Here is a 13,450-nt window from a genome sequence, read left to right as displayed (position 1 = left end):
GGTCGGCAAAAGTTGAATTTCGCGACTAAATTTTTAGTCGCTAAATGTTTAATTACCACGACTAATTTATTTTGTCGCCAAAACACTTTGGTCGCAAAAAGTGATATTTTCGCGACCAAAAAGTTTGGTCGCCAATTATCACATTCAACGACCAAAAAGTTTGGTCGCCAATTGTGACATTCCGCGACCAAAAAGTTTAGTCGCCAATCGTGACATTCCGCGACCAAAAAATTTGGTCGCCAATCGTGACATTCCGCGACCAAAAAATTTGGTTGCCAATTGTAACATTCTGCAACCAAAATTTGTTTGGTCGCCAATTGTGACATTTCGCGACCAAAAAATTTGGTCGCCAATTGTGACATTCTGCGACCAATATTTTTTTGGTCGCCAATTGTGACATTTCGCGACTAATCAATTGGTCGCCAATTGTGACATTCTGCGACCAAAATTTGTTTTGGTCGCCAATTGGGACATTTCGCGACCAAAAATTATGGTCGCCAATTGTGACATTCTGCGACCAAAATTTTTTTGGTCGTCAATTGTGACATTTCGCGACTAATCAATTGGTCGCCAAAACTATAAAAACCAAACCAAATTTTGGTCGTCAATACCCAACAAAATAAACCTGTAATTTATAATAATTCATCCAATTTATTCAATATAATTTGTAAAAAGAAGAAATCATTCAAACCAACAAATAAATTGAATCATCAACATTCAACAAAATACATATATCAACCATTTCTGAACCTGTTTAATTAAAGTCAGCAACTATTATAAGTTTACATCCGCAAATAATTCGAAACTACATATTTCATTTAGCATAAAAATTAAACACATAACAAGTACTTATTATTATGTTTTAAATTTCTATCCATGTACATCAACCCAAAAATATAACTAGTAGTCTACCAAATATTTTCTATGCACACACATCCAAAAATATAACTACTAGTCTACCCTAATATTTTCCATATACATCTATACAAAAATATATAATCCTTCCAAAAATACAAAAAGTGCCAATTTGTCCTGTACAATTTAGCTTTGTACACGAGTTCATCCATCTGTACCAAAGAAAAAGAGAAATAATGTCAGTTAAAATTGGACAAATAATGAAAAATGTCCATGAAAAGCAAAGGTCACATTAGCAAATTAAAATGACTACCATTATCAAATTGTAAATAAAACAATAACATTCTTATGTCTATAGAATAAATTGGATGAGCCACAATTCCCCGTTTAACCAATTTGTGACTATTGGATAGTTTTATTTCTAATCGTTTTTATTTAGAGATAAGTATTAGAAAAAGCAAATACTAATATATTACTTTATATTTATCATGCATGTATTGATCAGTGATATAAAAAAATGTTTAAATCAAAAAATAACATATAGCAGCTCTCTAATAAATTTGATATATCGATGATTAATAGTTTGTATTTATAGTTGACTGTCACCTATAAATACAAACTATGAATTGGTGTTGATAGTCACCACCATATATAGCACACCACCGAAAGCATCCAGACAGATCTGATGCAGACCACCAAAATTGCTCCAGATCAGTCCACCTTCATGACTGATGCAATACTTCACCATGCAGACCACCAAAGGAAGAGAAAAGAAGGAAAAAAAAGAAATAGAGGAGCTAATTCAGAGCAGTTTTGGACCCCAAACGCCCCGGTTTTGCCTACTTTGTCACACTTTTATGTCCTACATAACTAATAATGCGTCCTATCGAAGCGTTGCTTGCTTTCACAAGTTTGTTTGATCTAGGCCGAGGTGACCGCTACGATCTCGGGTTGTTTCCAGGCTGTTTCCAACTTTTTGCCCCAACCGGCTCGTTTTTGCCTTATCTATCACATTTTGGTTTCCATGGAACAGTCACAAATTCTTATTTAACTAGTCATACTTGGATCAGTGGAACATTACAATGTTTAAAGTTTCTATACTGGTCAACATAAACTAAACTGTAAATTCCATCTTTTATATAGTTAAACAAAAATTAGTTTAAAGACAATAATTTCTCTATGATATTCTCATCAAACGTTTATTTGCCTTTACTTTGAACATAAATATAATCAAATATGGTTTAACACACTTACCAATTACCATGACTATCTATTGTCAAGAATTTGGTAGATTGCGATTTTCCAAAACTTGCGCCAACATGCTCTGAAGTCCAAAAAGCTGCCGCTGCATCTCCTCACGTTGTCTTGTATTCTCTGCCTCTTTCATTTGTAAAAAAGCTATAAAAAAAATTAAATTAAAATTAAAAAAAAAAGATACTAAATATCACTACTGAATGGATAGCAGAGAGAGAGTGGTTGAGAGATGACTATCAGTTTCACTACTTGCCTACAAAATTAACATACTAAATATGCACTAGTTCATTTTGATGATAGGAAAAGATTATAAAAAATAAATAATTAAAAAAAAAGAAAAAGAAGAAGAAGAGGAAGAAAGAAGAAAATGCATTAGTTACGTAGCTTTGCATACACTATGCATTTAATCATAGATGTATATATGCACATAGGTACACATAATACATGCTCGGTATATTGTTTTCTCTTGATCTGTTGTTCATGTTATAACAGGCTGGAAGACATTCTTGATCATAATTTTCTCAAACATGAATGTCTAATTTTCTCAAAAAAATGTGCCCACCTGAACATAATAACCCACTCACGAATAGGTTAGTCAAAAAGTCAACCTGGTTTACTCCTTCCAATAGCCTCAACTCCATCTCATTATGTACAGGAAACAGAACTACTCACTTATGTCCCAAACTATCTTGGCAAAAACTAATGTGTAGTCTAGATTTTTTTTCTGTATTTTGGTATATAACTAGTCAATAGTCTTTCTTCACCAAGAGTGATCGATGGGGCCCTACCACCTTGCAACCAAGTTTCTATTTTGTCTTGGGTACTTGATGTTCTTGCTATTTTAAGGCAATTAGGTACGTTTATCATCGACTAGAGAAACAATTTCTTTACACATGACTGCAAATTTGGTACAACTGAGTTATGGTTGATGGGGAGGCCCCTACCAGAGTGTAATGCTGTTCGAGCTAAGTCTGCCAAATGAAAATGGAGTCAGATTTTGTACTAGACAGTTCATCCTCAGAGAGTATGTCTTGGTTTGATGACTAAGAAAATGATACATGAATATTTACCCCCCTTTCTTTTTACCTCTTACATACGAACCATATGTATAAATATAGGACCTATCATATCTATAAAATAATAAGATCCACCATTATTTTTCAACAGATCATGCTAATGACAAATTAATGTGTAGTCTAGATTTTTGCAGTGTTTGTGGCGGGCTTCATCCCGTTCTTTTGAAGATCCTTCTCAATGTCAATCATATCACGTGGTAGTTCAATTCCCCGGAATAGCAGTTTCAGGTCGTCATCAACCTTGATTGGCACTCGAGGGTCATTTGGATAGGCTATGTCCTCTTGCGAGTCGAAGTTCGACAACAGCTAGATTTGACCAGTAGCTTTCAAAGCCTATGAAGAAAATACAAATTTTGCTCTAAAACTCCAAGAAAAACGAAAATTAAAGGTTATAATGCAAAGTCCATGCAAGTATTTGGCTATTATTTTAGGCGGTAACACAAACCTGTAGATCCTCCATGACAGTTGGGTATGCATCCTTGAGATCAATAACAGCAATGCCCTCTGGAAATTTACGTATTAGGATGAGTAGTTGATTCTTGTCCTTCAGAGCATGTTTGGACTGTAATCAAATAAAGACCAAGTAAATTCTCAGCACAAAGACAACTTTTTTTCGAAGCTTTTTGGGCAGGCACCTGTAACAATCTATGAACTCTTGGGGAAGACAGAGAAGTTCAATTGTCTGCCAGGGTTCCAGGTGAAAAGATTAGGATTTACCTTGTAAGCGAAGCACCTCCCATCATAGTTCACTTTTGGGTTATTCCTCAAACTGTCAAAGACAGCCTTGTTGGAATTAATGTCAACATAACATGCTTCATTTATTTGCTCTGGTGTAAAGGCTTGCCTTGTCTGCAGAACAAGAAACATAAATAATTAAGGTGTAATTAATCCCTTTCAAGTGAGCCTACAAAAAATGAGAGGACAAATCAACCAATGACTTCCCACATGCCCCTGCCTCGCGCACTGGCATCCTGCAGGGGTAGGTGGGTTGTGCAGCAAGTATCAGCAGCAGGAATAAGTTCAAGGCTCACAGCATAAGAAGTATTGGAGGAACTATAAAACTTCTACAACCTCTATATTTTTTTGCTAAGTCTATAACATAACCTCTATATTTGAACACTGTAGATCTACCCAAAGAAATCTCACATTACCCAACCCCCAGCTGGATGAAAAATCTCGAGAGATAAATAATGCTAAAACAAAACACTTCACCACTGTATAAAACATAACACTTCAAGAATAGATCCAAAAGCTTATAGAAGTTAGTTATAAATATCATTATCATACCCCTCTCCTTTGCTTGGGAGAACACAACCATCTAGAAAAATGATATTGCCTGATGAACTTCCCCTCCTCTGATGACCTTGCACAGCCGTGCTGTCAACGTTTCTTCCACTGACATCTGAGCCAGGTTTTCCAGACAAATTATTTTAACATTATCTTCAAAACAAGAGGCAGAATTTTGTGAAACTTGGTGTTCATGGTTTGAACCAGCAATGCTTGCATCATCATCGGATTTCTCAAATTTAGTTCTGGAAAATAAAAACAAAATTGTAGTTTCGTTTATACAGACTGACGACCTTGCCCATGCAAAGGTCATAAGAAACAAATATATTAAATGAACATTAAAATTTGTCTTAGCACCAGCACCACTCTTTCATATCATAGAACTCCTAATAAGCAAATTATGTGTAAATAGATCGCAAAACATATAACAGCAGGACAATATGAGAGGAAAAGATATGATTGAACGATCTACAACAAGAAAACATACAACGCATTAGTCAGAGTTACGTCGGCTGATAGAGAAGATGGTTTATTCTGCATCAGATCATTATCTTCCTGTGAAGTACCATATCGTTAGGAACCGCAGAAAGACTCAGGTTTCACTAAAGAAAACCATGCAAAGAGTATTAACATACTATATCTGAAACTTGTGAACAGTAGCTCACTGAAGACAACTGATGCTGTAATTCCTTTTCATGGTCAAGCCTAGAAGAACTAACTGAGCTTCCACCCAGATCTTTTTCGGATATAATGTCCTCATCCTGGATCTAGCAAAATAAATGTTGATTAGTAAACCTAAATTTACAATAGCTCAATGGATTCAGAAAGGAAAAGCTGCACAGAAGAAATAGCTAGTTACTTTACCAAGGAAGCTTGAGCCTTCACGTCTTCAAGATTGAAGTTCCAACCACTAATCCCTCGTTTGTATTCATTCTACACATGATTCACAAAAATTAATATAAGAAACGGCAAGGTATAACATAGAAAGATCCTACCCTTAAACTTAAACAATCCTGCATACAGAATATTCTGTGAACAAAAACTAGAACAGTATTGACAGGAATCCCACCACAGGCAGAAACAATATAACAGAAAGAGAGATCTATCAAATCAGCAAGCTGTTAACAACCTGCCATGTTTGGGAAGTGTTATGTTGGCCACGCTTTATTTTACTAATCAAAAGTTCTTGACAATAGCATTGCGGGTTCAAATTCCATAACCACGCATTTTGGAATCAAGGCTTCAAATTAATTCTAACCCCAATCAATAATTACTGTATTTAATGTCCTACTCACTGCCTGAGTCAGAGCATGCTCGCACAATCATGATAGAATCCTGCAAGAGGACATCTTATGACAAATTGTCCTTAACAAAGAGAAATAGTCATGCCAACCAGGGCATGACCACTGACCCATTTAAAAAATGACGCATGAGAGAAAGAAAAAAAGGGTAAAACAAAAAATGCAGAGTTGACAAGTGGCATATTTTCTATCATGTCTCTAAATGTTACTCACTTTTTGCATCATTGAGATTTTGTGATACCCCCTGACACAATGAAGTGAAAGAGTGGGGATCATGTAATCCAGGAATGTTAAATATACAAATAAGTAGTGACAGTTACAAATCGAAAGCCCACGTGTTTTAGAAGAACACATCAGCCGAACATATGGTGATTTTCACAGTAGAAGAAAGAAACACAACATGAATTGGATATCCAAAAATTTGTTAGATGTTAAAGGAATCACTAGACTGCATAATTATCATAACAGCCAGTGCCATTTAACAAATGTAAAACGATTATGACAGACAGTTCACATTCACCTATTAGACTAAAATAATAGTAAGGTGCACATGTACTAATTAGCTCTGAGAGGAAATGGAAAACAAAAGAATCTAAACATACTATCAACCACCAAAGACCAAAAATTTTATACCAAACAACCAATGTTGAACACAATCTACCCAAAACTGTTAAGTTCACCTCCATCTAGAATTGCAAGGATATTGCACACACTATTATTCAATTTAAAGGTAAAATCATTCCCTACAGGCAAATTAAAAACCTATAACTATTAACAGAGGATCACTGAAAAAATATGAGGTTAGCACTTCAATCATAGTTCAAGAGGTCACTAAACCGAAAATTCAATAGAGACAAACCCAAATACAGAGTTTGAGCATAAAGTATGAAAGGAGCGTATTCCCATGCCAGACAACTCCTTTGAACGGTTGAAGAACACTTCAACATGTTTTGCAGGGAAATTTTTTTATATTTTGACTTGGTGTTAATTTCAAAAGATGACCACAAGACTTCCATAGACAAATCTAACATATATTTGACAAGGCACTCAAGATCTATGAATGCCAGAATCAAGAAAACTACAGACCACAAATTCCACCATGTGCAAACGAAAAAGAAAGAAACTCACATTCATAATTTTGCTTACACAACCACAAAATAAATTAATATGAATGTCATACACAAAACCACCTGGCTCTCATTAAACATCATTTCATACCTCTGAGCCACTCTGTGAGGATCCATGACAAACAAGAATTATCCGATTACTGGTTTTTCTTCCCCCAGAACTTCCAGCTGCAATAGGTGAATTTGGGGTCTGCATCAATTACAACAAAAATTATGTTCTGCGCTCCAAGGCAACCTACACTACAGGGAAACTAAAGCCTATGCTAAGTGCTCACAGTAAATGGGTTCTTTACCCTAAAAATTTAGGCATTCAACATATACTAGACCACGACTCTGATGGACAAAATGCTTAATGATCAATACCAACCATTTTGTAGGTTAGAAAAAAAAAAAAAAAAATTCAATGTCATAATGTCATTACAGATATTGTTGATTGATTTAAGCAAATTGGATACAGAATTTGCCGGTTCATGAAGGGAATAGACAACTCAATGTCATGACTGCATTGAAATTATAAAGATAATGTTGGATCACCCTTTAAGTAATATTGAAGAATGAATAGGGATACCTGATTTAAGCGATTAAGACATATATATGGAGACCCACCCTCTAGTCGTGGGGTGAAATCCAGCACAGTCACACCACAATTGCTCTGCAGTAAAATCCTGAAATACTCGGTGCCTAAGCCTGATAAATGGGAAGAAGCAACGAAGGAAAAGAGAAGAAACTGCATTCAAAATGACATATTAAAATTTCTGTTGGCAAGTTATAACAGAGAAAGTAGAGAGTACCAATCGCTGTTGCAACGAGGGCCTGATTAACAGCATTGTGAGCAACCACAAGAACAAACATGCTTTCGTGAGTTAAGATTTTGGTCCAGCAGCTTCTAGCACGATCCCACAACTCCCTCACTGGATAATGACCATCAATATTAAAATTTGCCGCATCAGTTTGCCACTGCTGGAAAGTCTCACCAAACTTTGCTTTTCCCTTTTGCTTTAGGTGACCCTAAAGTCAATAATGGAAGCAGCAACCATTACTATACCATTTCTTTGGCATGTTACGTCTTAATATCATTAAAAAATCATTGAAGCATATAATATAACTGCACATCTGATGGAAGAGATGTTGAGAAATTAAGCTAACTTGAAAGGAGTACAGGTCAATTTCCCTTAGATCAGAATCAGTAATAATCTCCTCCTTGCGAGCACTCCAAATGATTTCAGCTGTTCTCTTCGACCTATTCAGTGGACTGAAACAAACAAACCCATATGGTCAACTGACTGTGAAGAATATGAAAGAATAAATTCTTGATCATCACTCAAGAATCAACTCAATATAAATTTGGGTGTCATATAAAGAATGGATTGAACCATTCTGTTGTATAGTATCAAAATTCAAAAAAAAAAAAAAAAGTACGTAAAAAGTTAATGCATTACATATTTTATGGTCTTATATCTAAATGGGTAATGCTATACAAACTGACTTTTTATACAAAAAATTTATACAGAATGATATGTCTCAGGAAGCTTCTATTTCCACACACCACATTATCTCAATTCACACACTTAATTTTTGAATTTTTAGTTCAGAAGTCCGAACCAAAGATAGAGCTGAATCAAATAGTTTTCCACGTAAGTTGATTTCCAAACCAAAAAAAAATAAAAAAATGAGTGCACTAAGAGGAAACCATGTGTGGAAATATAAGCTGAGTGCTGCTAATACCAAAATTATCCTTAAGAAAATTTCACTCACTCAAATGCACACCCCCACACCCCTAAAAACCAAAGGCACCTTGTCTCTACCTTTCCCTTTCTTCAAACTCTGAATTGTACATAGAATAATCTCTTATCGAGGTTGATGAGCTGATGGAGCAATTTTTAAATTATTATTACAGCAATTCATATCTATTAAGCGAAAGCACTAAAATAGAATACACTAAAATAAAATAAAATACCATAATTTCTGCCTTATGTCCCCTCAACAAAACCATCAAAGTTCTCAAATAGAGCTTCCTTGCCCCCTATGGGACCATTAATTCCATATCAAAGCCAGGCCTATTCTCCTACAACTTAAAAGGGATATCTCTCTCTTGTCTTGTGGGTTTTCGAAAGACTATTGATTAATTGTCCCTCTTTTGTCTCTTGTTCTGGTTCATGGTTTCTCAAGCCAACCCCCAAAAATCTAAACACAAATATCAATATCAACTAACAATTAGCACATACAAGTATCAATAGTACTTTATTACTTTCGCTACCAAGTCATCTTGGTGTATAATAATTAAGATCCAATCAATTAACATAACATGAAAGTACCAAATATCAGCAATCATTTCTTATCCGTAGCCTACACCAAAAACTCACAAAGATAATTTCCCTAACAATGCAAGCTTGCGTATTCAAAGATTAGAAATTACCCTCACAAAGAGCAAGCTTAACCTTCCTTCCCTTGCAATGTTTGAAAGCAAAAAGCTCGTACATATCAATCTCTGCTATGTGATTCATGGAACCTATATGTGACTGTGAATCTTAAATGCATCCCCATTATCACATTAAAATGCTAATAATATTAAAGAACAAATCATGAATGTTCATGGAAATTTTTTTTTTCTTTTTTAATTGGTAGAAAAATATGAAAAGAATTACATTCGGAATTATAGTCCAATAGTTGTAAAAACTCTAAAAACCAATCTAATAACTAACCAAGTTAAGAAAGAACACCATAATGGGGATATAATAAACAATACAACAAAGACTATCATAATTATTAAATTTAACATTAAATATTGCATAATTAATTGTTTGTGTATTGGTTGAATGGTTTAAATTGATGCATGTTATGTTTTCAAAGTATGACTTTTAACCCTAAAAAATTTTACTTGCAGGCCCATTGGCGTGGTCATAGAGCTTTTTTGTCCTACAAGAAACTAAAAAGGGCATCCATTGTTACACAATGCAGATGGCGGGGAAGAGTCGGCAGAAAAGAGCTTCGAAAACTAAAGATGGTAGGTATCGGTATTCTCGTGCTAGTGACGTTGTAAGAAGTTATGTATGCCCCTTATCCTTACCTTAACTTGCGGGTATTGTTTGCAAGCTATTTAGTCGTAAGAATTGGATGTAATCAGAGATGGTTTAGGCTTAAATGCTGCTTATAGCATGAGGGCATGTTTAATTGCTTTGGGACATTTGAAGTGGCAATGATGAGCATTTAATGCACTGGAAAAGCATCCATGTGATAAATGTGGAATTTAGATGGAAAACATGATATTTTTTGTTGATGACATTTTCACGTAATAATACATGTGAATGTGCGCATATACACACCCCTGATTATAGAGCATAAAAGTCTGTACATGGTATTTTTTGCTACACCAATTTAGAAGCTTGTATTTTCCCTAGCAATACTCTTATACTTGAACATACCTTGTGTGCATATGCAATATTTTTTAGGCTGCAAGAGAAACAGGTGCACTGAAAGAAGCAAAGGCTAAGCTTGAGAAACAGGTGGAAGAACTCACATGGCGTATGCAGTTGGAAAAACGTTGAGGCTAATTTCTATACATATCTATATATGTTGTGCAAAGTACTTTACATTTTCTGCAGGATATATAAAATTTGGTCTGTGGATTTTCTATGATGAGGATTTAACCTGACTTCCAAAGCCTCCTATCAGAAAAATGAGTTGAAATCCAAATCTATGTAATCTATGGCAGTAAGCACTAAAGTTTTCTTCCACTGCTTATTGCTTAATGACTTTCATTGGCAATAGCTAATCCTCTGATGATTATTTTATTTCCTATTTGATAGAAGCATAATTAATTTGCATAATTAATTGACAATAAATATTGCATAATTAATGTAATTATTAAACATAACATTAAATATTCAACCATAACTACATGGCTCCAATAGAAAAGCAGTGGCCTAACCACAAGGAAAATTCAAGCATACCAATAGAAACAAATAACAGAGCAAAAAAGGAAAAAAGAAGAGCATTGAAACTCCCTTTATGCAAAGATTAATAATTAACATTTTGTCATAACTCAATTTGAACACATGTAGCCTTCCTTCTGATCACGTAGCAGATATATATATGCAGTTTGTGACAAAATTGAAGGAGAGAGAGAATGATGCAGTTCAGTGAATCAATTTCCTCCAAACCATTGTTCGATCAAATATGAAATTGCTATCTCATTTCTCTCTAGAAGTACGAATTAGTTACCTGGTGAATGAGAGAGGAGAGATCGGAATGGACGAGAAGGAGGCAATCGATGTCGTCATTTTCGATTGATCTTCGTTCACAGGAAGAAAATTGATGCCGATTGAGAGAAAGGAAAGAGAGAGAGACATCCAATCTGGGTTCCTTCTCAACAAAGGAAATTGTTTACTAGAGATCCAATATTAGGAGAAACTTATTACATATCATCATATTAAACCAAATTACCCCAATCTGGGTTCGATTGATGCATCAACAGTGTGAAGTAGAAAATTATTGGCGATGGCGATTTGCAGCAGTGGCGACGTGCGACCGACGTGAGCAATGTTGGTGAGGGACTTCGGTGAGCTAGAGAGAGTGGGCACCAATTGAGAGAGAGAACACAGAAAGAGGGAGGGGCGGGCCAATAGAGAGACACAGATTAGGGCTTTTTTTAGATAGAGACAAGGGAGATCAGGGCATTAATTTTTTTTCTTTTCATCCAATTCCCGCCCAACGTTTCAAATTTCCACCCAAACTTTTGGCGACCAAAAATCAAATTAGTCGCAAAAACAAGTTCTTTCGCCGACAAATTTTTTTAGTCGCCAAATATCAATCAACGGCGACTAAAATATTAGTCGCTAAAAGTATTAATTTGGCGACTAATTTTTTTTGGTTGTTGAAAATAAGTTTTTCCCGACCAAATTTTTGGTCGCCAAAAAATATGTGACCTTTCGCGACCAAATTTGTAGTTGGTCAGCAAAAGTATACCACTTTTTGCGACCAACTCATTTTTTGGTCGCCAAAATATAACCTTTTGCGACCAATAATATTTGGTCGCCAAAAATAATGATCATTCGCGACTAATTAATATTTGGTCGCCAAATGTCATTTTTTTGCGACCAAAATTTTTTTGGTCGGCAAAAGTGGTCGGCAAATGTGTGAATTCTTGTAGTGGCAACAACATCTATTTTAGTTGCTCTACAAATTTCAAAACAAGCAAAGCTAGTAGCAAAACTTATTTGTATTACATAATTCTCTCTATACATCAAATAGCTCAATTCAAGTTGCAAGTATTCTATTAAATCATAGTGGTCTCGCAAGTGCAGAATTCAACAACAGTGGTTCAATTTATATAAGCAATGCCTAGAAAATGAAGCTCAATATTGAACAGGGTCTCATTGGGCCTTTTCTTAGTTATAAAGGTTAACAAGTTATATTCAAGTCAAGCCCCTCGATAAAGTTTCAAGTGCCGCAGCATATTTCAATATTGCAAAGATCACAATTCTTAAGCTAAAAAAAAAATTCATTGGAAATTTAGATTCTGAAAGGGGCTTTTCACAAAAGGCTTCTAAATATATATACATATATATATACAAGAGAAGGAGGGAGCTGAATTCATACTCACAATTTTGGGCAATTGAAAGGTTAAAGTCGGCTAATATAAGCTAAAATATAAGCCAGCTAATATACTTACAAATCTAGACGCACAGATGAAGCTCAAGGCTGATGTGGTAATATAAGCTGAAATTAGTGAGGCTTTACAGATCATAATCAACAAGAATGGTGGCACGAATAATCAACAAGATGGTGGCACGAATATATATAGCAGAGAATGGTGGCACAAAGTTGCAGCAGAGAAAGGCCGACGACAGCTTGGATCACGACGTTTGTAGCAGGTGGAGCTGCTACATGACATTAGCAGCACGAGCAAGCAGCAATTGTGACGAACTGGTGCCGACATTGGCCAACCGCGGCAGTGGTGTGGATCTTCGGTGACGTTGATGGCGCCTGGAGCTGCAACGACGGCCAATGTGCAAACATCGATGGTCTTCAATAATTGCACAACCATTTGGTAATGATGGTCTCTAGTTTGTTGAAGAAGATGCAAGCTTAGAGAGAGAGAGAGAGTGTGTGCCACTGGGTTTCGGAAAAAAAAAAAAAAAAAAGCTGGGTGGTCTCGGTAAAGAGAGAAAGAGCCAAAATGGCTGTGGGCAAAAAAGTGAGCTATGGATTAGGTTTTTGTCCTCTTTCTTAAATAGAAAAAAAGAGAGGTGTGATTGCTTGAATATTCCCTCAAATATTCTGGATATATGTATGTGTATATATATAATGGGCTTGCTGTATTTCAAAAAAAAAAAAATGTGGGCCTTATCTTTTTCAAGAATAAAAAAGTGGGTGCTTTTTTTTTCTTTGACTTGGAGTAAAGAAGTGGACCTTCATATGTTCTAGAACAATAAGAAGGTTTGGAATAATGCATGCTGTTAAATGAATTGAAAAATTAAGGTTGGCTTTCAAATGAAAAAAAAAAAAAAACGTGGCACATATATAAAGTGTGTTTGCCAAACATGGCATA

The 13,450-nt window shown here is 35.4% G+C and overlaps 2 protein-coding genes across 3 annotated transcripts; both read right to left on the bottom strand.

Annotated features, from left to right (window-relative positions):
* Positions 1 to 921: 921 nt before the first annotated feature.
* LOC145823080 (uncharacterized) lies at positions 922 to 4,327 on the bottom strand. Of its 2 annotated transcripts, XR_014365184.1 has the most exons (4): positions 3,903 to 4,327; positions 3,631 to 3,747; positions 2,110 to 2,253; positions 922 to 1,067 (listed from the first exon to the last, which is right to left on the bottom strand). XR_014365184.1 is itself a non-coding variant. In XM_082922120.1 (3 exons), exons 1-3 carry the CDS (start codon positions 4,050 to 4,052, stop codon positions 3,492 to 3,494), a joined length of 294 nt encoding a protein of 97 aa, XP_082778246.1. In that variant the 5' UTR covers positions 4,053 to 4,327; the 3' UTR covers positions 3,014 to 3,491. The 2 variants fall into 2 exon arrangements, 1 of the variants encoding a protein (XP_082778246.1); XM_082922120.1 differs by lacking the exons at positions 922 to 1,067; positions 2,110 to 2,253 and adding an exon at positions 3,014 to 3,518.
* A 1,000-nt stretch (positions 4,328 to 5,327) lies between these two features.
* Positions 5,328 to 13,027, bottom strand: LOC114310633 (putative 2-carboxy-D-arabinitol-1-phosphatase). The gene is made up of 6 exons (XM_082918802.1): positions 11,122 to 13,027; positions 8,047 to 8,152; positions 7,692 to 7,908; positions 7,469 to 7,587; positions 6,992 to 7,090; positions 5,328 to 5,405 (listed from the first exon to the last, which is right to left on the bottom strand). Exons 1-6 carry the CDS (start codon positions 11,247 to 11,249, stop codon positions 5,328 to 5,330), a joined length of 747 nt encoding a protein of 248 aa, XP_082774928.1. The 5' UTR covers positions 11,250 to 13,027.
* Between the last annotated feature and the right edge of the window lie 423 nt (positions 13,028 to 13,450).

The sequence above is a fragment of the Camellia sinensis genome, chromosome 3, assembly GCF_055761805.1.
Source record: "Camellia sinensis isolate YWXY chromosome 3, ASM5576180v1, whole genome shotgun sequence".
Lineage (NCBI taxonomy): Eukaryota > Viridiplantae > Streptophyta > Magnoliopsida > Ericales > Theaceae > Camellia > Camellia sinensis.
This window is presented reverse-complemented; position numbering and strand designations above follow the sequence as displayed.